Source organism: Gossypium hirsutum, chromosome A05 (genome assembly GCF_007990345.1).
Source record: "Gossypium hirsutum isolate 1008001.06 chromosome A05, Gossypium_hirsutum_v2.1, whole genome shotgun sequence".
Lineage (NCBI taxonomy): Eukaryota > Viridiplantae > Streptophyta > Magnoliopsida > Malvales > Malvaceae > Gossypium > Gossypium hirsutum.
The window spans coordinates 24,551,979-24,579,410 of record NC_053428.1 but is presented as its reverse complement, the minus strand read 5'-3'; the positions used below and the strand labels follow the sequence as shown (position 1 = coordinate 24,579,410).

The 27,432-nt window shown below is 33.3% G+C and overlaps 5 protein-coding genes across 9 annotated transcripts; all 5 read left to right on the top strand.

Moving 5' to 3' along the window:
• Positions 1–407: 407 nt before the first annotated feature.
• Positions 408–4,734, top strand: LOC107940551 (metal transporter Nramp5). Its single transcript, XM_016873996.2, has 13 exons — positions 408–668; positions 746–824; positions 921–961; positions 1,044–1,122; positions 1,210–1,314; positions 1,508–1,617; positions 1,922–2,103; positions 2,919–2,988; positions 3,126–3,299; positions 3,418–3,522; positions 3,616–3,747; positions 3,883–3,978; positions 4,119–4,734. The coding sequence occupies exons 1-13, from the start codon at positions 501–503 to the stop codon at positions 4,425–4,427; spliced, it is 1,650 nt and encodes a 549-aa protein (XP_016729485.2). The 5' UTR covers positions 408–500; the 3' UTR covers positions 4,428–4,734.
• Positions 4,735–6,681: 1,947 nt separating this feature from the next.
• Positions 6,682–9,387, top strand: LOC121229513 (N-glycosylase/DNA lyase OGG1). The gene is made up of 3 exons (XM_041114077.1): positions 6,682–7,452; positions 7,944–8,154; positions 8,667–9,387. The coding sequence occupies exons 1-3, from the start codon at positions 6,761–6,763 to the stop codon at positions 8,913–8,915; spliced, it is 1,152 nt and encodes a 383-aa protein (XP_040970011.1). The 5' UTR covers positions 6,682–6,760; the 3' UTR covers positions 8,916–9,387.
• LOC121229514 (uncharacterized) lies at positions 9,004–12,402 on the top strand. Of its 2 annotated transcripts, XM_041114079.1 has the most exons (4): positions 9,004–9,191; positions 10,666–10,741; positions 10,951–11,051; positions 11,209–11,350. In XM_041114079.1, exons 1-4 carry the CDS (start codon positions 9,074–9,076, stop codon positions 11,337–11,339), a joined length of 426 nt encoding a protein of 141 aa, XP_040970013.1. In that variant the 5' UTR covers positions 9,004–9,073; the 3' UTR covers positions 11,340–11,350. The 2 variants fall into 2 exon arrangements, with proteins under 2 accessions (XP_040970013.1, XP_040970012.1); XM_041114078.1 differs by lacking the exon at positions 9,004–9,191 and having other exon boundaries at positions 10,425–10,741; positions 11,142–12,402.
• Positions 12,403–12,484: 82 nt separating this feature from the next.
• Positions 12,485–13,511, top strand: LOC107940553 (E3 ubiquitin ligase BIG BROTHER-related). The gene has a single exon (XM_016873998.2). The coding sequence runs from the start codon at positions 12,786–12,788 to the stop codon at positions 13,419–13,421; it is 636 nt and encodes a 211-aa protein (XP_016729487.2). The 5' UTR covers positions 12,485–12,785; the 3' UTR covers positions 13,422–13,511.
• Positions 13,512–18,220: 4,709 nt separating this feature from the next.
• LOC121229512 (protein CELLULOSE SYNTHASE INTERACTIVE 3) lies at positions 18,221–27,392 on the top strand. 4 transcript variants are annotated; one of them, XM_041114074.1, is made up of 9 exons: positions 18,221–18,377; positions 18,818–18,914; positions 18,999–19,110; positions 19,312–19,410; positions 19,561–22,636; positions 22,838–25,382; positions 25,613–26,067; positions 26,595–26,711; positions 26,887–27,392. In XM_041114074.1, the coding sequence occupies exons 4-9, from the start codon at positions 19,349–19,351 to the stop codon at positions 27,049–27,051; spliced, it is 6,420 nt and encodes a 2,139-aa protein (XP_040970008.1). In that variant the 5' UTR covers positions 18,221–18,377; positions 18,818–18,914; positions 18,999–19,110; positions 19,312–19,348; the 3' UTR covers positions 27,052–27,392. The 4 variants fall into 4 exon arrangements, with proteins under 4 accessions (XP_040970008.1, XP_040970007.1, XP_040970010.1 ...); XM_041114076.1 differs by having other exon boundaries at positions 18,229–18,377; positions 18,826–18,914; XM_041114073.1 differs by lacking the exon at positions 18,999–19,110.
• Positions 27,393–27,432: the final 40 nt, after the last annotated feature.

Below are 27,432 nucleotides of genomic sequence, written 5' to 3'. Positions count from 1 at the left end.
TTTTGCAATAACAATAATACTTATAGCAATCGAGTTAAATGCTCAATGTAATATATATTCTATATTCTAACGTTGGGCATGCAACTCTAGCGTCTCATTTTCGTAGACAAGTTATACTTTTTAAATTAGTTTGTTTTTCCTGCTCTTCAATTATACGGATAAGAGTTTATATATATACATACGTATATGTATAGTTTAGGCATATGATCAAAGAAATGAATTCGAATCATCTGAAAAAAAGAATTAGATGTAGCAAATAATTAAAAATGAAGTCGGGATTTAAAAACGGTGAAAGACAGTGACTGGTCAGGCAGCACCGTGTCATCACCGTATGGGACAGAAGATAACAAAAATTTGAATAAAACATAAGCTGCTATGCCGTCTTTTTGTTCGATGGATTCCACACATTCTTCTATATAAATACTCTTTCGGTTTCTTCAATCCCTGTGTCCATCCATATAATACACAGTAATTTAAATATTAAAGACTGAGAGACAGAGATGAGAAATTTGCAGCAGCAACAGCAAGAGAGTGAAGTTGCAGTTCCTGAATCATGGGATGTAGGACGAAATAACTGCATAACTGCTATCAATGTCCAAGGAACCACCCCACTCTCCTTCCCCAATCTTCATCATCATCATGATATTGATCACCCAATTAATCACGAGGTTCCTTCCCATTTCTTTTCTGAATTTTACATATATATATATCTCATGGATTATTCATATGGTTTTGTGATGTATAGAAACCTGGATGGAAAAAGTTTCTATCATTTGTAGGCCCTGGTTTCCTGGTCTCACTAGCTTACCTCGATCCTGGCAACTGTAAGTCGCCCCCCTTACGTACCTCTCCACCAATCTTTATTTCTTTTTCTGCAACTTATGATCATCATCTGGTATGGTGTCACTTTCATGTCACAGTGGAAACTGATCTTCAAGCTGGAGCTAACCATGGATATGAGGTAAAGTAAAGAGGGAAACCAAAAAAAGACAAAGCCTTGTTTATATCTTCTTAATGTTAGCAGTACATAATTTTTTTTTCAGCTGCTTTGGGTGGTGTTAATCGGCTTAGTCTTTGCTCTCATAATCCAATCTCTTGCTGCTAACCTTGGAGTCAGCACTGGTAAATAATGATCTTATAGTCTTATTATATCTTCTTTCATTTTGATATAATTAACTTAATTAAATTACGTTTGCTTGTTTGTTTCAGGCAAGCACTTATCAGAACTGTGTAAGGCTGAATACCCAAAGTTGATCAAGTATTGCCTATGGTTACTTGCAGAAATTGCTGTAATTGCTGCTGATATACCTGAAGGTTTTTCTTTTTCTATAATAATTATATCAGTTATCCAATTGATGACTAATTTAACTTCAGCTACATGCAAATATAACTCAAGACTAATATAAATATACATGAAGAAATAAATAAACAAACAAAATTTATGCATAAATCATAATGAATGTCCAAGGTGTGTTTTCATGCATTTAGTTGTATATATTTGTTGCAGTTATTGGGACAGCCTTTGCACTAAATATACTGTTTAACATCCCAGTGTGGGTTGGAGTTCTTTGCACTGGTTTAAGCACTCTCTTCCTCCTTGGCTTGCAAAGATATGGGGTATTTTATTATTTTAAGCTATTCTCACTATAATATAAAGTCAAATTATATTATTTGTTTCATGGAAATAAACTAAGTATATTGATATGTATATTTTATACCTTGATGACTATATGATCAAAATGGATAAGCATATGATTACTTTAGATTATCTTGATAAGCCTTGCTGCAGATATTTTATGATATTTTTATATTTTTAACTTCACATTTTCATACAACTTGCAGTTGCCCATTGCTGTGATTATTAAGTTATTTTCAAATGAAAATGCTGTCGTTATATATATTTTGTGTTAATGAAAAAAAGGTCAGGAAGCTGGAAATGCTGATAGCAGTGCTGGTGTTTGTAATGGCTGGATGTTTCTTTGGGGAAATGAGTTACGTAAAGCCCCCAGCATCTGGTGTGATTAAGGGCATGTTTGTGCCTAAGCTTGCCGGCCAAGGTGCCACTGCTGATGCCATTGCCCTCTTGGGTGCCCTCGTTATGCCGTAAGCAATGATTATTTTTATTTTTGTTTCTCCAAACATCGCCTTACTTTAAACACCTACACAGTAACACTTTGATGTCAAGGTTAATAAAATGATTTTGTAATCTATTTTTTATAGGAAATTATAAATGTTGTCACGTAATAATAAGAGAATAGTTATTGCTAAATAACTTCCTAAATTTTGGATTAAGATATTGGGTAACCAATAATTATCCAATAATTAAATTCTAATAATAATTCTCTTATAACAATAATTCTCTGATTAATTGCTTAAAAAATGTTTAAAATTTATTTTTCATATATTAAAATATTAAGAACAAATTATAATAAGTTATTTTATATGTTCTTACCAAAATATCATAATATTAATTAATTTAAATATTATTTAAATATTTATTTTTTACTTTATAACACTATGTCTAAAATAAACATTTTATTTCTCAGAAACATTTTTTAACAACAATACTGAATACTTAAATCTTAAACCAAACTTTTCAAAAGAACTTTTCAAAAGCCCTAAGTCTGCATTGTTGTTAGGATTTTGCTCTCATCTTGTAATTCACAAAAAAGAAATTAATATTGCCGATTGAGTCTTAGCTCGATTGACATGGGCATTGTTGCTAATGTTGGAGGACGTAGGTTTGAGTGCATGCACTAAAACGTATTATCCTACTATTTATGGGTTGGATAGGAATTATTGGTAGTTTTAGGCATTCTGTCAAAAAGAATATATATGATCAAAAACTATAATAAGATTGATAAAAAAAATAAGTTTAATATTGTGGGAGTTGTTTAACTGCAAAATAATGTGAACAGGCACAATTTGTTTCTCCATTCAGCGCTGGTGCTCTCCAGAAAAGTACCCAACTCCGTTCTTGGCGTTAACGTAAGTCCAAATACGCAAAATTAAACAACAATAAAGTAATTGCAATGCTTAATTTAGTTATGACCTATTCGTTTTCTTTCCCTTAATGTGCTAACCACTAATTATTTGGCGTACGTTGTTTTCATTGTGATCATTAGGATGCCTGTAGATATTTCCTGATAGAGAGCGGCTTTGCCTTGTTGGTGGCGTTTTTGATCAACGTGGCGGTTGTCTCAGTTTCAGGCGCCGTTTGCTCCATCAATAATCTCTCTAGCGATGACCACCATCGTTGCAACGATCTCAACCTCAACTCTGCTTCTTTTCTTCTTCAGGTCCCAATTTACTACCTCATAATATTCATTAACATAAACCAAAAATATATATCAAGTTTGAAGGCTAACAATATTCCCAATTAACAATCCCAAAATCTATTATTTTTGGCTATTGCAGAATGTGTTGGGAAAATCAAGCTCAACCCTTTATGCCATTGCACTTCTTGCCTCAGGGCAAAGCTCTACCATTACAGGCACTTATGCAGGACAATTTATCATGCAGGTTTTGCTCAAACAAAAAATTTATATTTATGATCACCTTAATTAGTAGTTATTAAGTAGTCTTCGTTAATATATTGATTTTCATTTATGTCAGGGTTTTTTGAATCTTAAAATGAAGAAATGGGTGAGGAATTTGATGACTAGGTGTATTGCCATTACACCTAGTCTTATTGTGTCCATCATCGGTGGATCTCAAGGGGCCGGTCGACTAATCATCATTGCATCCGTAAGAAAATATCCAACATTGATTTATTGATATTACAATAATTCTTTTATGATTTTGATCTCTATAAAAACACCATCACGATTCTTTGATTTATTTGAGGTAAATTAATTGTAGTTTTGATGATTGATTTTACAGATGATCCTTTCATTTGAGCTACCATTTGCTTTAATCCCACTACTTAAATTCAGTAGCAGCTCAACCAAGATGGGACCATATAAGAACTCCATAATTGTAAGTAGTTAGCTCAACCAGTGTTTTTAATGAACTAATACTATTACATAAAATATTGACGTGGCGCATTAGACCATGTGGGATGAACTTGAAGTTCCAAGGTCTAAAACGTTGCTTTGTACTTTGATGGGTGCTTGCAGATCATTGTGGTTTCATGGATTTTAGGAATTGGAATCATAGGCATCAACGTCTATTACCTGACGACGGCCTTCGTAGATTGGTTGATTCACAATAATTTGCCAAAAGTGGAGAATGTGTTTATAGGAATCGTTGTGTTTCCTCTAATGGCGATCTATGTTTTGGCAGTCATCTATCTAACCTTCCGAAAAGATACAGTCGTGACATATATCGAACCCGAAAAGAATGTTGACCCAGCAGTGCAAAGCCGAATGGAAAGTGGGCTTGCCAAACCCGACATCTCCTTCCAAGTTGACGTTGCTCCTTACTGACAGGATTTGGCTGACATCCCGTTTCCGGAGTAGCTATTTTTTTATCTCTGAAATCAGCTTTGATTACTTAAGCTGTATTAGAAAGTATCAAGATAGAGATGATGAAGATGTTTAGAAGCTTTTTTTTTCTTTTTGCAGGTTTCAATGTCACCGGTAGTTTTAACCTGTGTCTATTGTCGAAAAATGTAAAAATGGTTTTATAGTGAGATAGATAAATATTTTTAGTGTAACCTATACGTATGGATAGTCAATTAGGCATTCGTTTTTTGGTTATTCAATTATATGTGCTTTTGTTCTTGTGACCTAATTTTTTAAAATTTTTAATTTAGGCACTAATATTTCAATTTATTCTATTTTGGTACTGGTATAATAACACATTTAGTTCACAATACCTACATATTATATTAATTTGATTCTCAAACCCAAGAGGTTTATCCCATACACTTAAACTTAAGTTCCCTTATATCAGTGGTAAAGATACTACAAGCATCAAACTTAAAAGCATAATGAAAACACTCGAGGATAGTATTTCACCAGGGGCGTAGCTAGGGGGGCTAGTAAGGGCGTCGATCTCCCTAAAATAGAAAATTTTTCATTTAAGTCCTTTAAATCTTTTAAAATTTTAAATTAGTAAAAGTAAAATTGTACTTTGCCCCCTAAAAATCATAAAATTTTGATTTAATCCTTTAAAAATTATAAAAATATAGGCTAATAAAATGTTGAAATTACATTTTTACTATCGCAAAGATTATAATTTAATTTCAACCCTTAAGAAAATTTTATGGTATTTCACTCAACAAAAGTAGCATAAAATAAGGCCGCTCTTGCTAAATTATGTGTCGCTTGATTGGCAACTTCGCTCACCTAAAAGGAAAATAAATCACTAAAGTAGGATGCAAGCAACAAATAATCCTAAATCAATATCTCAAACTTTAAGATATTCGAAGTTGAACAAGAAAGGGTGTTAGCCACTTGTTATCGAAGTTAAAACAGTGCAAATTTCTAAAGCTCATACCGTCAAATTTCTTCGAGACAGGCAATCGATCCCACAATCTAACTTATTATCGAAAATCAATCTAGGCTTGATAGATTATTTCTTTTCTAATATGAAGAGCATGAGATTTCATCAAGTTAATTTTCAGGAAAACTCGAATCAAATAATTTATCTTTGTTGAAGCACAAACCTCTTTGGCAGAAAAATTTTTGTTGCTTTAGTCTTAGTTGAATATTTGTGTCAAAAAAAAATCGAATTAATTTGCCATTTTCATAAAAATATGTAATTGATAACTTAAAGTTGCATATTATCTTTCTCTTAAAACACATTTCGCGAGAAGAATCGTACTAAATAAATAATAATATTTTATATAACGTAAAAAAAAGTAATTTTAAGTGACTAAATTTATAATTTACCTTTAATTCTATAAACTAAATTTAATTTTTTTATATAATGACTAATGCTATCCATAACCTCCTCCAATCTTTAAATTGGAGAAAACTATATTAAAATATGCTTGAACTCACGTCACCTTAATTAAATAATATAAATTTATTTTAAATTATGACATGATATTTTCAGGTAATTTGGAATATCAAACCGGAACATTGGGCTTAATCTCTGCTCACGGTGAATGAAGTCGTTTTTACCATTTCGTAACTTGAATAAAATCCTAAAAAAAAAACCACTAAACACTTGCAAGCACATAAGTCAATTTCGTACCGGTATCATCCGTACCGATTAGAGTAATCCGTTCTGGTAAGAAACCTAGACAGACACTTATAAATTTCATTCCGGTTCAAATTTTATTCAATACGGATCATTTTGCTATATTTCGGCTAATTCTACCCGTTTCGCCGGAACTTAAGGAACCAAGTGCCACTAAAACTAAGACTATTTTTTTGTGCTTTTTGCTCATATCTGAGGATGATGACGACGAGTGATTAGAGCTGAATCTCATTATTCACCAAGTTTCATTTAAACTATGATGGACAATTACCATGCATTTAACGATCTAAAAAGTTTATGAAAGAAGAAAGAGGAAGAAGAAGCAAACTGTAGAAGAAGAGAGGAACGGCGCGAAAAATACTAGGATAAGTAAATTTTTTAAATTCGAAAAGTATGATCAATTCAAAAAATAAATCAAATTAAAATATAAAAACTACACCGGTAACTTATGCAGAATAGAGGGACTAATAGATGTATTTGACCTTTTGTTTTAAATAGATTAAATTAGAAAGAAAAAAAAACCCTGAAATTTAATCCCATTAAAGGGTCGATTTTCCTGTTTTTGATCGTTGAGCCGAGAGGGAATAACTGGGAAGGGGAAAGGAAGCAAATGCACTCACTGAAACCTCCCCTAGCAATGAAAAGACCAAGACCACCTACGCCACCACCGCTCTCCCCCGCCTCCACCAAACACACAACTCCGCCGCCGCCGCCAGTTAAATCCCTCCACCCCAATACCCCACCAATCTCCTCCAAGAAGCCTAAATCCCACCCCAAATGGGTGCCACTCAACCTCTCCCAGACCGAACTCTCCCTTCCCCTCACTTTCCCCACCGGCCAAACCTTCCGCTGGAAACAAACAGGCCCGCTTCAGTACACCGGCACCATCGGACCCCATTTGCTATCCCTCAAGCACCTCCAAAACGGCGACGTTTCTTACTTCATCCACTTCACCCCTTCCGAATCGGCTGCCAAGCTGGCCCTCCTCGATTTCCTCAACGTGGGCATTTCCTTGGCTAAGCTCTGGGAGGTTTTCTCTGAGAATGACTCCAGATTTGCCGAGCTAGCCAAGTGTTTGAAGGGTGCTCGGGTTTTGAGGCAGGACCCGGTTGAGTGCTTGGTTCAGTTCCTTTGTTCTTCTAATAATAATATCGGGAGGATTACTAAAATGGTGGATTTCATTTCCTCTTTGGGTACTCATTTGGGCAGTGTTGGTGGGTTTGACTTTCATGAGTTCCCTTCATTGGAACGTTTATCTGCTGTCTCTGAGGAAGAGCTTAGACAGGCTGGTTTTGGTTACAGGTAAATCAGTTTGTTCTTCCTATTAGTTTCTTCACTTGCATTCTTCAACTGATTGCTTGCTGCATTAATACTAATATATACTTCTTAGTAGCAGCTTAAGTTTCTTAATTTCTTGTTGCATATAATACTCCTTGGTCATTTTTATGCATTTTTCGGCTTTGTAATCGTGCTTAATTCAATACATTAACAAGTTGTATTACATAGATTTTGACTGTTAATTGGTATCTCCCATCTTTAAATTTATATAATAACTATATGTGATGCCAACAGCCAAAAGGACGATAATTAGTGGGAAATTTACCTAGTCACTTCTGCTGAAATCATGGATTACATTGAAGAGAAACAACAGTAATGTAGTGCTTAATATATGTATAGTCCCTTGATAATGATCAGTTAGTAAATGGTTCATTGATAATTAGAGGTTTTCGGTGGTTTTTTTTTTTTCATTGGAATCGTGGCTTATGTGGGTATTTCATGATGTGGGTGAGCAGGGCCAAGTACATTACTGGCACAGTTGATGTTTTGCAATCAAAACCGGATGGAGGTGCTCAATGGCTTCTCTCTCTTCGTAAACTGGATCTTCAAGAGGCCATTGATGCTCTATGTACTTTACCTGGAGTTGGTCCCAAGGTAGCAGCATGTATTGCTCTCTTCTCTCTCGATCAGCACCATGCCATTCCGGTTGACACGCATGTGTGGCAGGTATGCTTTATGTATATAGCTAGTCGTGCAACATGGATAGTCTAATCTTTTACATGTTACATATGTGAGCACTGTACCAATGACTTGACTAGGTTGATAATGCTTAAATCAATACTAACTTTAATTAGGAAGTGGATTTAACCATTCAAAATCATGTTGCTTTCTGTTATTGATGGGAGTGTTGGGGCTTCTGCTAAAATCCTTGCATCTATTTGAAGGAAACCTGTTTGTTTGTTTGAGTAGAGGGGCATTCGATGTTTAGCTGAGGAACATTTATATTGCCGAAATATGAATAAACAACCATTGCTCCATTAAATGCTCGAATTAGTATTATGTTGTACCTCTCTACTATTCGCTTCTTGAATATGGATTGGATTGGTATAGCATCATTTTATATACTTGTAAATGGTTATTGATCAGATCACTAGGAAATTACTTTTTTTTCCTTCTTTTGTATTCTACGCATCCATGAATTTCTAACATGGAAATGTTCTACTTGTTTCGTGTGCAAGATTGCTACAAAGTACCTCCTTCCTGAGCTAGCCGGTGCCCGTTTGACACCTAAGCTTTGCAGCCGTGTGGCAGAGGCATTTGTAAGCAAATATGGGGAGTATGCTGGGTGGGCTCAGACACTCCTTTTTATCGCCGATTTACCTTCACAAAAGGCCCTCTTACCATCCCACTTTTGGGATATTAAAGAGAAAAAATCTGCCAAAATTGAAGACAGTAACAGTTGCAATATCGATGGAAACTACAGTTGAAATCGCCAAAACGATTTCCATTTGAGATTAGATATTTGAACTTTATCATCAAGCAGCCTTTGCCATTGGCTCATTGTTTTTCCAAGAGCAAGATCTAAAGATGATATCTCTCTCAACCTCCGAATGCTAGAAGCTTGCCTGAAATTCCTTGTCTCGGGATGATTAATTTGGAGATAACATCAACGGTGGTTGGACTCGTGCACCTTGCTGCAGTAGGGGGGACAAACCAGGTGACCTCGACAAGTTGCTGTTATAACCATGCTCCCAATTTGCCAGGTATTTTTTTCTATATTTTTCATAGTTTTGGCAAGCATTACGGAAAACTGTTCGAACATTAGGAATCGGATGGCTATAACTTAATCTTAATATAATAGTAATTGATTGGATGTTCCACTGTTGTATTTTTATCACATTAGATTTTCTAATGTAACATTTTGAATTTGATTAAGCTGGCTGGTTGTTGTTTGAGTCATGATAATTCTATACATTTGTGTTATTATCCATCATCTTATATTTACTTTACTGAGGTTGATTCTTCAAAAGCTTCATTACGGTTCAGGTGGAATAACTTGAAAGTATATATATATATAACATTTATTTGTTAATATTTAGCAATTTTATTTATTGTTTATTCAGGGGGGTTTTGTGTGTGTCTTGGTAAGAATAGAAGGGAAGGTAAGGGTTGTCCAAGAATGGTGTCAATTTTGACATCCTTAGTTGGGCTTTGAATATTAAAAATTTTGTAATTTTTATTTAAAATTTCAAAAATTTCTGTGAATATTTTATATATTAAAATGTACGTGTATATGTAGTATTTTACATTTTTTTTTTCCATTTTATAGTTTAATCATTTCTTTCATTTATTTTTTAGATCATGTTTTATTTCATTCAACATTTTACACTATTTGTTGATGAAGTCTTTTAATTTAGTTAGCACGAGGACGTGGATTCGAGCGTGTGAAAACGTATTTATTCTCTTATTTAAGAATTGAGTAAGAATTATGGATAGTTCTAGATCTTGTATAAAAAAATATTTTATCCTCTTTGTTATAATAATTTTATTTCAACTTTAAATTTATTTCAAAATATTCAAATACTTTTTCAAAATGATTCAATTTAAAAAACAAAAAAAACTGTATTACTTGATTATTTTATTACTTGATTATTTTATTTTACTTTTAAAAATAGATATATAATGTATTTAAAAAATTATTGGTATGCATATAGATCACAAATCAATTTAAAACCATATCCCATCCTTCACAATTATCATAAATTTAAATTTTGTAATTAACAAAAATTTAAACAAATGATTACTATTTAATATAATTAGTTAATTTTTATTATTAATTAAATAAACTATTATAAAAGTTTATAAAAATTCCGGCATATATGGATGCAAGTATAATTAAAGTAAAAATATAAATATAATGTTCGAATAATTATAAAATAAAATACTATTATATATTATTATTTTTAAATAAAAATATATTTTTATAAGATAATAATTAAATTAAGTAAAGGTAGTTTTTGTTAAGGTGAATAGTTATTTTTATCGAGAAAAAGACACATGTATTTTTTATTTAATACATTTAAAGTTAAATTAGGTTGTTATTTAAAATTCTCCAACAGAAATGAGCAGTTAATGAGAATCCATACGACAAAAAGAATATCAGAATCCGTAAGAAACAGTTTGGCTTTTGCCATTACAACTGAAAAGTTTTGACGATGGAGAACGTGGTCGGTTCAGTTTTTTCAGGTTTCATCCAAGCCATTGGCAAACTTTTTCGCTCCCCACTCGATTTTCTTGCTGGAAAATCCTGCAGGTAAATTTCCTTCAATCCTAAAATCACTCATCACCCGTTTCAAAGCCTCTTCAAAATTCATAGTTGTTTTGAGTAATAGATTTTCTTTTGTTTTTCTTATCTTGCCATTATGAACTTTGATTAAGCAAATCTTTTGTTTAAAAAACTAAATTTCCCCTTTCTTTGTGCAATGCATTCTTATTTTTCATGTTTGGAGGATTATGTTTCAGTTCAATTTGTGGATCAACATGGGATTTAATCTGTTACATCGAGAATTTTTGCGTTGCCAATATACTGAAATTGATCATGGTATTGGTTTTATCCTATATCGGTAAGTTTCAAAGTATTTATTTCTAATCTAAGATTTCATCTTCCATTTTTTAATTTAAGAAATTCAATTGTTCCTTTCAATGATTTGCAGTTCTCTTATACCTTTATCTGCTATATAAAGTGGGTATTTGCCAATGCATTGCTCATGGTCTGTGTAGAATGGTATGGGGATGCATTTCATGCTGGTTCTCATCTTGGGAATTTTGTTGCACTTTCCTCTGCTATAAGCTTCAAAACATCAAGCGAATCGATCGACGTAGACGACGACCAAGGCGAAGAAAAAGAGTAACCGATACAAGCGAAGACGACGAAAGCTTTTCATATGGCAGTTCTAGACCAATGGAGGTAAGCAATCATTCAGTATCAGGTAGATTAAGAAATTATAAAGGAGTTCACTTAAGAAGGTCTTTAAGGCCTAGAAATCATAGGATTAATGTAGGGATTAGTAGAGATGCTCTTTATAAAAGGAAACCCATTAAGCATATCAACACAGTTCATGACATTAGGGTCACACATACATCAAAATTTGCACATAAAGGTTCAAGTTATAAGGGAAGGCCTCATCATAGCAGGAGATCATTGTAAAAAGAATACCTTCACTTATTTTACCTAGACTCTTATGTTCGAAACATATTCGAGTTTGGATTACTAAAAGATTAATAGTATAAGGAGTTACGAAAATGTGCAAGTGAATTCCTCCATATACATTGCGAGAATGTATGATGCCCTGTTAGTGTATGAATATGACTTATTGTTTATGAATAATAACATTATTATTTTATTATTGAATAAAACAAACAATTAATAGAAAGACTTGTAAATAATTAATTAACTATAATTATTATAAAAAATACTAATAATCTTAAATCCAACATAATAATATTTATTTATAATAATTATAATTAAGATTTAATTACATTTAAATAAATTTATTAATCTTTCATTATTATTAACTTACGAGGCAATGGTAGAATAAAAGGTTTGGTGTTTGAGGTTATACAACTACTCCTCTGAAATAGTAGTTAGTTTGGTTATTAAGCTAACTAAACTTCAATTAACCAAATTATCTCATTTTACAATGGTTTTTGTTTAATACAAAAAAAAGCATAAGCAATTAACTAAAATTATCAAGTTTAACATATTTTGTTTCTGAATGTAATATTTTGTTTCTGAATGTAGCACACTTCCTATATGTGTCTCACATTCTATGGCAGGTCACCAAGAACAGCCAATTCATCCTACCTCATGCCTCTTTAACTAAACAACCAGCACTCTTGTTACTATCTCTCAAAATAAGACATGTTTTTGTTATTAACCAAATTCACTCATTTTACAATGCATTTAATTTTTTATTCACGGTGTATTAACATAATCAATTAAATTTTTGCTATTTTGATTTTTTTTTTCAAATAACCAAACAATAATTAACTTTAAAACCTTCTTGTATAACATGATTTTATACATCCAAAATACCAAAGAAAAACTATAACTTTAAAACAAATAATTTTTTTTTGGTTAATTCTGTTGGATTCATTAAACCATATCAAATTAATCAAAAAGCAAATTTTAGTAGCAGATGGATTAACTAGAAAAAATTGGTTTTAACTAAATAATACAATTTAATCTGAAATTTAAATTTCCACATTCGCAATCTTTATCTCCAGAATAATAATAATACAGCAATTTGTCAAGTAAACATATTTAAACTTCCATTAAAAGTGTTGTTTTAATTTCAATGGAAAACGAAGGAGCAAAACAGTCATCCAAAATGCTGCCCTTCACCCAACTTGATCTAATTGATTCGGATCTTGCGGTCGCATTGGCATTGCAAGAACAAGAAAGGGTTTTTTCATTGCTCGAAACCGTGGAGAGGGATGGATACGATAACGACGTCGATGATGATAGCGATGTGTTCCACGATCAAAACAACAACACCAGTTACGAGTATATTGAAGATGGAGGTAACCTAGAGTTCCTCAATAGACAAGATAGCAACGATTCCGAGGATGACTACGATAATGATGATGATGATGACAACGATGATTTTGAGCATGACATCGATCTTGACGATTTTTCGTATGAAGAATTGATCGCTCTGGGAGAACTAATAGGAATAGAGAGAAGAGGGTTATCCGAGAATGAAATTTCTTCATGCTTGGTGCCGGTTAAGTTCCAATCCATCGAACACGAGAACGAAATTGATCGTTGCGTAATTTGTCAAGTGGAATACGGAGAAAACGAAGAAGGACTAGTTGCACTTCCTAATTGTAAACATCCATATCACTTGGATTGCATAAGCAAGTGGCTTCCAATGAAGAAGCTATGCCCCATTTGCGGCACTGAAATTTCATCATCCATCCATCAATGCTAAGATTAAAATAATCTTGTACAGAAATATTGCATTTGGTTGAAAAAGAAAATGGAAAAAAAAATGCATGTACATTTCCTCTATAGGGTCAAATTCGGGTTAGATATATATATTGTATTAATGTTACATATATTTATCTAAATTAAAATTAAAATTCTCGATTCTACCCTATCTGTCAACATATATAAATGAATAATCTTAATTAATTTTTTAAATAAATTTTTTTTAAACATATATACAAAACATGAACATTTTCCTTCATCCAGCCTAGAGATACCAACCTCCTTTTTTTTAAATTATTTTCCCAGTGTGAGAGAAAAGTTTATAGATTATTGCCATTTATTCTTACAGCAAAAAAGAAAGGGGAAAAAATTGCTTAGAAGTAAGAGATTGATCTTTACAGATAAGTACAATTTAGAAAGCAATTTGTTTATTATTATAAAAATAATAGATGCCAATCCATGCACATGCTGTGCTGTGTTTTGCTTCTTACCAAACAATACAGATCCCATGAAGATTTCTGATAATATGTCAAACCAGTGCTGACCAATGATTAAAAAAAAAGGTTTTTTTATTTTTACTATCTATTCTTGTACCCCCTCTAGAATATTACTTTGAGAAATCTAAATCCGATTAAATTTATTTGATTAAAATAAATAAATTAAACCCATCAATTTGAATTAAAAAATATTCGAACTTATCTAAATAAATTTGAGAAAAAATTTTAGGTAAATTATAAAAATAGTCATTTATGTTTGAAATGTTACATTTTAGTCGTTTACGTTATCGTTTTATTACGTAGTGGTCACTCTACCGTTAAACTCTATTAACTCCCTAACGGCAAGCCTACGTGACAGTCCAAATGAATTTTAAATGCCAACTTAGATGTCCAACTAGAACAAAAATAAGTTCTTAATTAAATAAATTTAATTAATTAAAAATTTTAAATTAATTACTCCTTGAACTGGAAAAGAAAAATCGTTCGTCTCCTTTTTTGTTTTAGTTTTCTTTTCCATTTTAACTGAAAGAAAATATTCACATTCTAGTTAGACATTCAAGTTGACATTTAAAACTCATTTGGACTGCCACGTAGGATTGTTGTTAACGGCAGAGTGACTATTTTGTAACAAAACGATAATATAAGTGGCTAAAACGTAACATTTCAAACATAAATAACTAAAATATAATTTAAAACAAATAAAAATGATTAATTTTATAATTTATCCAAAATCTTATAAATATCTTCTGCATATATCAATGAAAAAAAATACTTATCTATAGTGATGCTTTAGTAGATTGGATCTACCAATATCATATATATATAAAATTGGACATTGATAAGATAGGTGATAATAAATATTATATAGGGAAAATGGTGAACTGATGAACCATATGTGATTCAGAAAATATGAAAGATTTTAATGTCAAAACATGCTCAGTTTTTATGTTTTATATTTAAAGAGAGAGATGTAGAGATATAAATTTTTATTACATGACAACTGATAGACATGCAAAACACATTTTGATTTGTTTTTTATTTTCATTGATTTCTAGACTAATTAAAAACAAATTGCATTGCAAACTCGTGTTGTCCAACATTTCTTGTATTTTTTTTATTTTTAATGGAAAAACAATTATACATATTTTTGTAGGCATTTCTCATGAATAAAATAATTTTGTGATTTGATTTTCAGTTCCTTAGGCTTTTTCGTTTTCACGACTTTAACCGTTGAAAAGGAAAAAAAATAGTGAAACCCCAATAATTTTGAAAGTGAGAGCTCAACGTCGGTAACGTTGGCAATCAACCATTAAGACGAGCAGAGTATGCTTGATGCTACAGAATCTCAGTCCAAACCTTTGCCTCCAAAGTGACAAAGACACCGATTGCACACCAGATGATTGATTATTCTGCAGAGTCGTTTTATGAAAGAGGCTTGATCTAGATTATTCTTTGAGAGGTAGTGAAGGTTACTTAGAATTTTTTTCACGATATTCTTGAATTATACTTTGATCAGGTAAATTCAATAACTATTGATAAATGTTGAACAGTGACTCTTACAGCACGTTCCTAAAGAGATTAATAAAAATGTTGATTGCATAATTAAAATGGCTTTTAATAGAGAGGAGGGTTTGATATTGTTTGAAACTCTCCTAAGCGATATTTTTTGTATCTTAATTTAATGTATAACTATTTTTTTAATTCTTTTAAACCCTTGAATTTTTTTTAAAAAAATAAATAAATAGTTAGGCCCAAAACAATTTGAGATTTTTCTTTAAATTTTTCAAAATTTTTAATAAAATCCGTCAAAATCTTTTGGCCTTTAATTTTTTTTTTGAAAGTTTTAATTACAACTACCAAAATTTTTAAAATTTTAGTTAGACTCCCAAATATTAATTTCAAGGTCTATCATTGTCAAGATCATTAAACCAAAACTCAGAGAGGCCAAAATGGACCATTGTGAGCATCAACCAATTATAGTGAAAACAGGGCAAAAAAAAAAAAGAAGAAGAGAAAGGCTTAAAGTGAAAAAAAAAAAACAAAACACAAAACAAAAATTGTAATAATAAATTTAGTATTAATGTTTGCATCATTTTTACTCTATATTCCTTTTTACCACACTTCACTTTTTAACCTTTAAATTTTAATCAAATTACTTTTCTTTAAACAAAAAAATTAATCAAAATGTTAAAATTTTAAATACTTCATTATTTACGTGAATACTTTTTTATATTTTTATGAATAGTTTGATTTTTTTTAATTATATGAAGCATAAATAGATTGTCACGTGAATCATTATGTCATATTGTTAAAACTTTATCAGTTCAATAATTTTTTTCTACCCAACGAAAAATAAATTGATCAAAATTTGAAGGTTAAGAGTATAAAAAATAACAAAGTGGAAAAAGAGAGTAAATGTTAACGACTATGTATTTAAGTAGAAATCCTATCACACGCATGTATACATGTAAAAATCATTTATTTAGAACATAAATATGTGTTTAAAAATAACATACAATAAACAATAAAACATAAGATTTAAAACTAATAATATAATATGGGTTCAATCCTTAAACATGTTAATTTTAGTTATTTTATTTTTTTGGTAAATAGTTATTTTATTTTAAAATCACATAAAAGTATGAAAAAACAAAAAGGTCATCAAAATAATAATAGTAGTTATTTAGTAAAAGGATATATTAGTTATTTTCTAATCAAGTTGGTATTTAATTAACCGGTGACACCAATGAGTTCTATTAATAACAGAGATATACAAATTTGATGGGGGAAACATTTTATGTTAAAAATATTTTTTTTCGAAATTTAAGTAAGAATTATTATTGGTGTAATGGTAAAAAATTTATTTATAAATTTATCAAACATTAGTTTTAGTTATTTTATTTTATTTTAAAACCATATAAAAGGATGAAAAGATAAAAAAAATTATCAAAATAATAGTAATAATTATTTAATAAAAAATATATTAATCATTTTCTATCCGAATCTGTACTCAATTAACTCATAACATCAACTCAATCAATAATTTTATCAATAATATTATATAGATTATGCCAACAAAAAAATAGAGTTTCTTTTCTTTAAAAAGAAATTAGAGTTTTAATTTTAATTTAAAAAACATGATTGTTTTGCAAAGTATAATCATATATAAGAAAATAAAAAATATAAAAATCATAATGATTAATTTTATGTTGGTGTGTTTGATGAATTGAAAAAAAATTAAATATTAAATTTTATAAGAAATATTTGAAATATGAGTAAAATTAAGATCAACATAATTATTTTGTTTAATAATAGTAAATATTAATTTTAAAAAAATTATTGTTTCATAATTTTAATATTATTAATATAATATATTTATTTTGATAAAAACTAATGATAAATTTTGAATATTTTATTTTTCAATAAAATGAAAAAATAATTTATATCATAAATAAAATTTTGAAAAATAAAATCAATTTAATATTTTCTATATTAAATGATAAGTATTATCTACTTATCATATTCAACACTTTTTTTTGTTAAAAATTTTATATTAACTAAAAATTTAATATGCATATTAAATATAATTAAAAAAGATATTAAAACATTTCATTTTAATGATTTATTAAGCACACTATATTTTCTCATTTCTCAATCCTTATAAGGTTTGAAGAGGATAACAAGAGTACCCCTCGAGGAATATAAATGAAATATATTCGCTAATATTTATCTTGAAACTCACTCATTATAATAATTACCAAGCATCATAAGTAATTATGCTTGAATTTAATTATTAGAAATTTTTTCAAACTTTTAATTTCGTATCATATTTTTGTAATTTTTTCATTTTATATAATTTGTTTTTTGTATTATTTTAATTTATATTATTATTTAAGCATAATTAATCTCAATTGAAAAATTACTAAAAATATTTTATTTTTATAAATAAAAATATTAATATAAGTATATTTTTATTTTTATTTTTATTTTTTTCTATTTTATATAAAATATTACTATGATAGTATTTTCACCATAGTATTTTCACCTCAAACACCATAATTTTCAATTTTTTTATTTAAGTATTTAAACCAAAATCTCCTATAATTTATATATGTATATATTACCTAATTTTTTGTGTTTAGTATAATATCATTTTAAAAAATATCAAATATTTTAAATTTGTTAATAGTACCAAAAAAAATGACAGTTAATTTCATCACTGTTTCTAACTTACTCTACCAGACAAAATGACATTTAATTTTGTTTAAAAAAATATAAATGAAAAATGACAAAGAAATGAAATGAAATGAAAAGACCCAGAGTATCTCTCTCTTTGCTTTTGTGTACCATTTTTCTCTCTCTTTCTTTCTCTAAAACTCCTTTTTGATACCCCTCTGTATGCATCTCTCTGTGACTGCATGTTTACACTTGGGGAGCTCTTATTTGCTCTGATTTTTAAGGTAATAGAGCTTCTTCTTCTTCTTCTTTTTCCTTTCTTTTTTTTTTCATTTTATAAAAATAATGGTTTTTTTTCTAAAAATATCGATGACAGTTGAGAAAAGAACACTTGTTTTTCCTAGCCCTAGATTCTGTTGAATCCTAATTGTGATTTGATCTCTGTACTCTTTGTCAATTTATCACATTTCCATTGAATAATAAAAAAACAATGACATCACTCTTATTAATCTCCTTTAATTCTACATTTATTTATATTTGAGATCTGATTTTCCTTTTCAACTCAATTTTCATTTCTGGAATTTGGGTTTTTGATTTCGATACTTAGTAAACAAAGAGCAACCAAAAAAAGACACTATCTTTAGTAGTTTGAGTTAGCCTTATAGGATTGCTACATCTTATGGGTTTTAGTTATTTTGTACTAAAACTGGGTTAAATGGTGAAGGATTAAAGAGCTGAAGTTGCTTCTGGGCTGAGAAACAGAGGGTTTGGGATTGGTCATAAGGAAAGAGCATTCTTCGGCATTTGCATTTTCAGCAAAGGTAACTTTTTAAATTGCGTGTTCAAAGATAGCAATTTGACAGCTAATTTGGCTTTATTTTTTTATTTTTTTTTACTTCTTACAGAAGATACGGAATTGGATTATAATTGGCTATGCGATTATGGCTAAGCTGTTACGTTTTCATATCTGGGAAATGGGAATTGCCTAAAATTTATCCTTTTCTTTTTCTTTATCCGGTAAAGGAAAGTTTTTATTGATATTGTATTTCATAATTGTGGTGAAATTGAACATTTGGTGAATGTTATTTCTGAAAAAAGAAACATAGGAGAAAAAGAAGCTGCAATGAACATGTTGTGTTCTCTATATAAGATCTTTCCGGCCTTCATCTGTTGATCCAGCGTTCTTTTAGCTGAATGTTTGTTTCTCTGGTTCTGCAGGAAGCCGAGGAGCAAGCTAAAGTGGCCTTTGTTGGTAATGTCAAAGTCTCCGTCCCCTGAACCGCGAGAATGGGGACCCTTATCTTCATCGAAGCTTAGGTGAGTTATGTGAGTCGTTAGTTTACTAAATTATTAGAATGGAATCAAAGAAATGAATATAACAAGCCAGTTCTAAGTGGTTTGGATCTGTAGTTTGGTTGGTTCTGTTAATGTCATTTGTGGACTAATGAATTGACTGTTCATATCCAGGGATTTGAATGGAACGACTGGAGTGGATAATTCTGACGATACAGTGGCAGCAGTTGCTCGTTTTATTGAGCAACTGCATGCCTACACGTCCTCACCAAGTGAGAAAGAACTTATTACAGCACGTGTGCTGAGTATTGCCAAAGAAAGAAAAGAGGCAAGAACACTTATTGGTTCCCATGGCCAAGCAATGCCATTGTTTATATCCATTCTCAGGAGCGGCACCCCTTTAGCAAAACTCAATGTTGCTGCAACTCTGACTGTGTTATGCAAAGATGAGGACTTACGGCTGAAGGTGCTTCTAGGTGGATGTATTCCACCATTACTCTCGCTTTTGAAGTCTGAATCAACTGAGGCCCGGAAGGCAGCAGCAGAGGCCATATTTGAAGTTTCCTCTGGTGGTCTTTCAGATGATCATGTTGGTATGAAAATATTTGTTACAGAAGGTGTTGTGCCAACTTTATGGGAACAACTCAGTCCAAAAAGCAAGCAGGACAAAGTGGTAGAAGGGTTTGTTACCGGTGCTTTGAGGAACCTTTGCAGTGAGAAGGATGGTTATTGGAGAGCAACACTTAAGGCTGGAGGAGTAGATGTAATTGTGGGTCTTCTCTCTTCTGATAATTCTGCTGCCCAATCCAATGCAGCTTCCCTTTTGGCCAGATTGATGTTGGCATTCAGTGATAGCATCCCAAAAGTTATAGATTCTGGAGCTGTCAAAGCCTTGCTTCGGCTTGTAGGTCAAAATAATGATACTTCTGTCCGTTCAAGTGCTGCAGATGCCTTGGAAGCCCTTTCTTCAATGTCAACTGCAGCAAAAAAGGCAGTCGTAGATGCAAATGGTATTCATATTCTTATTGGGGCTGTTGTTGCTCCTTCTAAAGAGTGCATGCAAGGAGAGCATGCCCAAGCTTTGCAGCGCCATGCAACACATGCTTTAGCAAATATCTGTGGAGGGATGTCTGCTTTGATACTTTATCTTGGAGAATTATCAAAATCTTCTCGCTTAGCTGCACCGGTTGCTGACATAATTGGAGCACTTGCTTACGCTGTAATGGTGTTTGAGCAGACTACTGGTCTTGATGAGGAACCCTTTGATGTAGCACAGATAGAGGATGTATTAGTTATGTTACTCAAGCCTCGTGATAATAAGCTAGTCCAAGATCGCGTCCTTGAGGCCATGGCAAGCTTGTATGGTAACACGTACCTCTCACAATGGCTCAATCATGCAGAAGCAAAAAGAGTGCTTATTGGACTCATAACAATGTCTGCTGCTGATGTCCAGGAGCATCTAATACTTTCTTTAACCAGATTATGCTGTGACAAAGTCAGTGTTTGGGATGCTATTGGTAACCGAGAAGGTATTCAGTTGCTCATATCATTGTTGGGTTTATCCAGCGAACAGCACCAAGAGCATTCAGTACAGTTGCTAGCCATCCTGACTGATCAGGTTGATGACTGCAAGTGGGCCATTACTGCTGCTGGTGGGATTCCTCCATTGGTGCAGTTGCTGGAGATGGGATCTCAGAAGGCAAGGGAGGATGCTGCACATATTCTATGGAATTTATGCTGTCACAGTGAAGACATCCGTGCCTGCGTTGAAAGTGCAGGTGCGATACCAGCTTTCTTATGGCTCTTAAGAAGTGGTGGACCAAAAGGACAGGAAGCATCAGCTAAGGCTCTTACAAAGCTTGTCCGAACAGCTGATTCTGCCACTATTAATCAATTGCTAGCTTTGCTCTTGGGAGATACTCCAATCACAAAGGCCCATATAATTAGAATTTTGGGCCATGTACTCACAATGGCACCACACCAGGATCTTGTGTTTAAGGGATCTGCAGCTAACAAAGGACTGAAGTCTCTTGTCCAGGTTCTCAACTCCTCAAATGAAGAAACTCAAGAGTATGCAGCTTCTGTCCTAGCTGATCTATTCAGTACAAGAAAAGATATATGCGATAGTCTTGTAGCTGATGAAATTGTACAACCTTGCATGAAGCTTTTGACTAGCAAGGCTCAAGTTGTTGCAACTCAGTCTGCTCGAGTGTTGGGTGCCCTTTCTCACCCAAGCAAGTCTAAAGCTGCTAATAAGATGTCTTACATTGCAGCAGCAGATGTCAAACCTCTAATTAAATTAGCAAAAACTTCTCTCATTGGGGCTGCTGAAACCGCTGTTGCTGCCTTGGCCAATCTTCTCTCTGATTCTCATATTGCTGCTGAAGCACTAGCTGAAGATGTTGTTTTGGCTTTGACAAGAGTGCTGGGAGATGGAAGTTTAGAAGGTAAAAAGAATTCATCAAGGGCTCTTCATCAATTACTAAAGCATTTTCCAGTCAGTGATGTGCTCATAGGAAATTCTCAGTGTCGTTTTGCTGTTCTTGCACTTGTTGATTCCTTAAATGCAATGGATATGGACACCACTGATGCTGCAGATGCTTTAGAAGTGGTTGCACTCTTGTCTAGAACAAAAAAGGGTGTGAATTTAACTTATCCACCTTGGTCTGTGCTTGCTGAGGATCCTTCAAGTTTAGAGCCTCTTGTGCAATGCCTTGCTGAGGGGCCTCCTCCACTTCAAGATAAGTCCATAGAAATTTTGTCTAGGCTTTGTGGGGATCAACCAGTTGTTCTCAGTGATCTATTGGTTGCAAGATCAACATCTATATGTTCATTAGCCGACAGAACAATGCACTCTGCCAATTTGGAAGTCAGAGTTGGAGGAGCTGCACTTCTCACATGTACTGCAAAAGAACATAAACAGCAGTCAATGGATGTACTTGATCGGTCTGGGTATTTAAAACCTCTCATAGAAGCTTTAGTGGATATGGCAAAGAAGAATTCAAGATGTACCTCTTTAGAAATTGAGGTCAGAGGTAGAGCCCCAAGAGAATTTATTGAAAGAACAGCATTCCAGGAAGGCGAGGAGTTTGATGTCCCTGATCCTGCTATTGTATTGGGTGGAACTGTTGCTTTGTGGTTATTGTTGATACTGTCTTCATGTCTTCCAAAAAACAGAATTACCATAATGGAAGCTGGTGGACTTGAGGTTCTATCTGACAAGCTTGCAAATTATGCTTCCAATCCTCTGGTATGGCTCTCCTTCTCTCCCTCTTTGCTATATATATGACAAAACCTAATGTGTTCTGAATAGATAAAAATATAAATTACAATATTCCTGAAATCATTGCATAAATTGTTTTCATTGATATGATTTTCCATCATGTATGTTGGTACATAAGATTCCTTGCCAAAAATTTTGGTAGCCTAGCTGAAAACTGTTTATTTACAGGCAGAATTTGAGGATACAGAAGGTATATGGATAAGTGCCCTGCTTCTAGCTATTTTGTTCCAAGATGAAAATGTTGTTTTATCTCCAGCAACCATGCGCATCATACCGTCACTTGCTCTTCTGTTGAGATCTGAAGAAGTTATTGACAGATATTTTGCTGCTCAGGCAATGGCCAGTCTAGTTTCTAACGGAAGCAAGGGAGTAAGTCTTGTCATTGCAAATTCTGGTGCAGTTGGTGGAATGATAACATTGATTGGCTATGGGGAATCGGATATGCCCAATTTAGTTACCTTGTCTGAAGAGTTTTCTCTTGTACAAAATCCTGGTCAAGTTGTTTTAGAACATCTTTTTGAAATTGAAGATGTGAGAGTTGGCTCTACTGCACGGAAATCTATTCCTCTTTTAGTGGATCTCCTGAGACCAATACCAGATAGGCCTGGAGCTCCTTCAATTGCCGTTCAACTCTTAACCCGCATTGCAGATGGAAGTGATACAAATAAATTAATCATGGGCGAAGCTGGAGCCCTTGATGCTTTAACAAAATATCTGTCTTTGAGTCCTCAAGACTCAACAGAGGCTGATATATGCGAATTGCTCAGGATATTATTTAGAAATCAAGAACTTATTCAATACGAGGCATCACTTAGTTCCTTGAATCAACTTATAGCTGTTCTGCGCCTGGGTTCTAAAAATGCTAGGTTCAGTGCTGCGAGGGCTCTTCATCAAATTTTTTATGCTGAACATGTTATTGATTCCGAGTTAGCCAGGCAGGCCGTACAACCATTGGTTGACATGCTATGTGCTGCATCAGAGAGTGAGCAAGAGGCTGCTCTTGTTGCCTTGATCAAGTTAACTTGTGGGAATGCTTCAAAAGCTGCTTTAATGACTGATGTGGAAGGAAACCCGCTCGAGAGTCTACACAAAATCTTGTCTTCGGCTTCATCATTGGAATTGAAAACAAATGCTGCACAACTTTGTTTTGTTCTCTTTGGACATACTAAATTTAGAGCAGATCCTATAGCCTCCGAATGCATACTGCCCCTTATTACTCTTATGCAGTCTGATACTAGTACTGCAGTGGAGTCTGGAGTCCATGCTTTTGAGAGATTGTTGGATGATGAGCAACAGGTGGAGCTTGCAGCAGCATATGACATTGTGGATCTCCTTGTTGGCTTGATTTCTGGAAGAAACCATCAGCTTATCGAGGCCAGCATATGTGCACTCATAAAGTTGGGAAAAGACCGCACGACACTCAAATCAGACATGGTCAAAGCTGGAGTTATTGATAACTGTCTTGAGGTACTCCCTCTCGCGTCCAGTTCATTGTCATCCTCAATCGCAGAGTTGTTCCGGATTTTGACAAATAGTAGTGCCATTGCTAGAAGTTCAGATGCTGCAAAAATAATAGAGCCTCTTTTCATGGTTTTACTTCGACCAGATTTCGGTTTGTGGGGACAGCACAGTGCCTTGCAAGCACTTGTAAATATCTTGGAGAAGCCACAAAGCCTTGCAGCTCTGAAATTGACCCCCAGTCAAGTCATCGAGCCTCTGATTTCATTTTTGGAATCTCCATATCAAGCTATTCAGCAGCTTGGAACAGAATTATTGACCCATCTTCTTGCACAGGAACATTTCCAGCAAGACATTACAACGAAAAATGCAGTTGTACCGCTGGTACAGCTTGCTGGAATTGGAATATTGGATCTGCAGCAAACAGCAATTAAAGCTTTGGAAAAGATCTCTGCTAGTTGGCCAAAGGCAGTTGCTGATGCTGGAGGTATTTTTGAGCTTTCAAAAGTCATTATTCAAGATGATCCTCAGCCTCCTCATGCGCTTTGGGAATCAGCTGCTTTTATTCTCTCCAATGTTCTGCGTTCCAATGCTGAGTACTATTTTAAAGGTCCTATAATAGTTCTGGTCAAAATGTTGCACTCCACACTGGAGAGCACCATTACCGTGGCTCTCAATGCCTTGATTGTCCATGAAAGGAGTGATCCTTCAAGTGTTGAACAGATGACTGAAGCTGGAGCTATAGATGCATTGTTGAATCTACTAAGATCTCACCAGTGTGAAGAAGCTTCCGGCAGACTGCTTGAAGCTTTATTTAACAATGTAAGGATACGAGAGATGAAGGTTTCTAAGTACGCCATTGCACCCTTAGCACAGTACCTGTTAGATCCGCAGACAAGATCAGATTCTGGCAGGCTCCTTGCAACTTTAGCTCTTGGAGACCTCTCCCAGCATGAAGGACATGCTAGAGCAAGTGATTCTGTTTCTGCATGTCGTGCACTTGTAAGCTTGCTTGAAGATCAGCCAACAGAAGACATGAAAATGGTTGCAATTTGTGCATTGCAGAACTTTGTCATGCGGAGTAGAACTAATAGGCGAGCTGTTGCTGAAGCAGGTGGCATATTAGTTATTCAGGAACTTTTACTTTCTCCTAATTCAGAAGTCGCTTCTCAGGCAGCACTGCTGATCAAATTCTTATTCTCTAATCACACACTTCAAGAATACATATCAAACGAGCTCATCAGATCTTTGACAGGTGATATACTTTTTTTGTTTTAATTTGAAGTGTTTAGATGTGTCATTAAATCTTTTTCTTTATTATTATTATTTTTTTGGTTAATTGAAAATCCCCATATTTGCTTCTGGCCAACAAGCAATATCTAGCATAAGTTTTTATTCTCTCTATGTACTAGTTCCTTCTTTCCCTCTCGTTTGGTTCTCAACATTGCATATAATATTGAAATGTGTAGTCATTTTGTTGTGCAGCTGCCTTAGAGAGAGAATTGTGGTCTAATGCAACTATTAATGAAGAAGTCTTGAGAACATTAAATGTGATATTCGCCAACTTTCCTAAGCTCCAAATTTCTGAAGCAGCTACCCTGTGTATTCCCCATCTCGTAGCAGCACTAAAGTCAGGGAGTGAGGGTGCCCAAGAATCTGTATTAGACACCATGTGCTTGTTAAAACATTCTTGGTCAACCATGCCAATAGAAATTGCAAGATCTCAATCAATGATTGCAGCTGAAGCAATTCCTATCTTGCAAATGCTGATGAAAACCTGTCCTCCAAGTTTCCATGAGAGAGCAGATAGCCTATTGCACTGCTTGCCAGGCTGTTTGACTGTTACCATCAAGCGTGGCAACAACCTAAAGCAAGCCATGGGAGCCACAAATGCATTTTGCCGATTGACAATCGGTAATGGACCACCCCGGCAAACCAAGGTAAGAGTTCTATCTGAAAGTCATTGGAATAAACTGTATATGGTACCTAAGTTTGGTCTAGGGCCAAATGGAATATAGTTTGTTCCTTATCTTTGAAAGTTCTCCATTTCCTGGCCTTTTTCATCTCTAATATTGTTATGGGGTTGCATTTTTGCATTAATGATCATTGGCCAGGGTATAGAAAATAGAGCCTTTGGAATATTATCACTTCTTATTTTACTTGTTGGCCTCTGACTTTGCCGCTTTGTATGGCATGCATGAATTTATCACCTTGTTGGGATTTTCTAGTATAGATTTATCAAGAAAGTCAGTGCTTATCATTTCATTTATCCATCAAAATATGTTCTACAACGTTGATGCACATGAAAATTTTATTAGCACATCTAGATCTTCACTCTTTTTGTAAAATTTTCCAATCTGCATTTTATATCAGATGGAAAAATACGACCTTGCATTGCTGACTATGTATTATTCCATTACTATCAATGGCACATGCTTTAACATGAGTGGTTTTGTACTATGATTAGGTCGTGAACCACAGTACTACTCCCGAGTGGAAAGAAGGATTCACATGGGCTTTTGATGTGCCCCCAAAGGGACAAAAGCTCCATATCATATGCAAAAGTAAAAATACTTTTGGGAAGGTAAATGAGATTTTGAGATCTAATGCTGAGTGTAGTATCATATTCAGTTGTCGATGGTACTCAGTGCACGTAGATGAAAAGTTTTCCTTTTGTAGTGGGATAAAAAAGTGCTAATAGTTATATTTTCATATCTTTGGTATTGCTTTCTGATTTCTGATAGAGATGTTTTTTTCAGACAACATTAGGAAGGGTGACTATTCAGATCGACAAAGTCGTAACAGAGGGAGTATACAGTGGTTTATTCAGCCTGAATCATGATAGCAACAAAGATGGATCTTCCAGAACGCTTGAAATCGAGATAATTTGGTCCAACAGGACAGAAAATGATGAAAACATATGAAAGGCGTGACATACTCATTTCTTTACAAGCAACCATAATGAAATCAGGTGCGGAACAATATAATAGGAGTTTGGGTTAGCTTGTTTTCAAGTATAATATATATGTCTATCAAAGGTCCAGTTTTTGTAGTAAATGGTTTAAGGATGTAAATTATAAAATGTTTATTAATTTGAGATGAAAAAAAGGGAAATCAAAGAAGGTTCCTTTAGTGTAGGGAGCATAAAAGATGTTTAAAAGTTGTACAGATCAGTCTTTAGGGACAAGCGAGTTAAGTGTTGTTCAAGGATGATGGCATTGCAAAAAATGTGATGAAATTGAAAATGGGTTCTTTTTTACACGAATTTCTGTTTTGTTTAATGGTGGAAATGGTTGTATTTTGTG

Coding starts and splice junctions, on each gene's coding strand:
- LOC121229513 (XM_041114077.1), top strand. CDS start 6,761: ATGCACTCACTGAAACCTCCCCTAGCAATGAAAAGACCAAGACCACCT. Junction 7,453..7,943: donor CAGGCTGGTTTTGGTTACAG/GTAAATCAGTTT, acceptor GTGGGTGAGCAG/GGCCAAGTACATTACTGGCA. Junction 8,155..8,666: donor TTGACACGCATGTGTGGCAG/GTATGCTTTATG, acceptor TTCGTGTGCAAG/ATTGCTACAAAGTACCTCCT.
- LOC107940551 (XM_016873996.2), top strand. CDS start 501: ATGAGAAATTTGCAGCAGCAACAGCAAGAGAGTGAAGTTGCAGTTCCT. Junction 2,104..2,918: donor TTGGGTGCCCTCGTTATGCC/GTAAGCAATGAT, acceptor TAATGTGAACAG/GCACAATTTGTTTCTCCATT. Junction 2,989..3,125: donor ACTCCGTTCTTGGCGTTAAC/GTAAGTCCAAAT, acceptor TGTGATCATTAG/GATGCCTGTAGATATTTCCT.
- LOC121229514 (XM_041114078.1), top strand. CDS start 10,644: ATGGAGAACGTGGTCGGTTCAGTTTTTTCAGGTTTCATCCAAGCCATT. Junction 10,742..10,950: donor CTTGCTGGAAAATCCTGCAG/GTAAATTTCCTT, acceptor ATTATGTTTCAG/TTCAATTTGTGGATCAACAT. Junction 11,052..11,141: donor ATTGGTTTTATCCTATATCG/GTAAGTTTCAAA, acceptor AATGATTTGCAG/TTCTCTTATACCTTTATCTG.
- LOC107940553 (XM_016873998.2), top strand. CDS start 12,786: ATGGAAAACGAAGGAGCAAAACAGTCATCCAAAATGCTGCCCTTCACC.
- LOC121229512 (XM_041114073.1), top strand. CDS start 19,349: ATGTCAAAGTCTCCGTCCCCTGAACCGCGAGAATGGGGACCCTTATCT. Junction 25,383..25,612: donor GCTCATCAGATCTTTGACAG/GTGATATACTTT, acceptor TTTGTTGTGCAG/CTGCCTTAGAGAGAGAATTG. Junction 26,068..26,594: donor GACCACCCCGGCAAACCAAG/GTAAGAGTTCTA, acceptor TACTATGATTAG/GTCGTGAACCACAGTACTAC.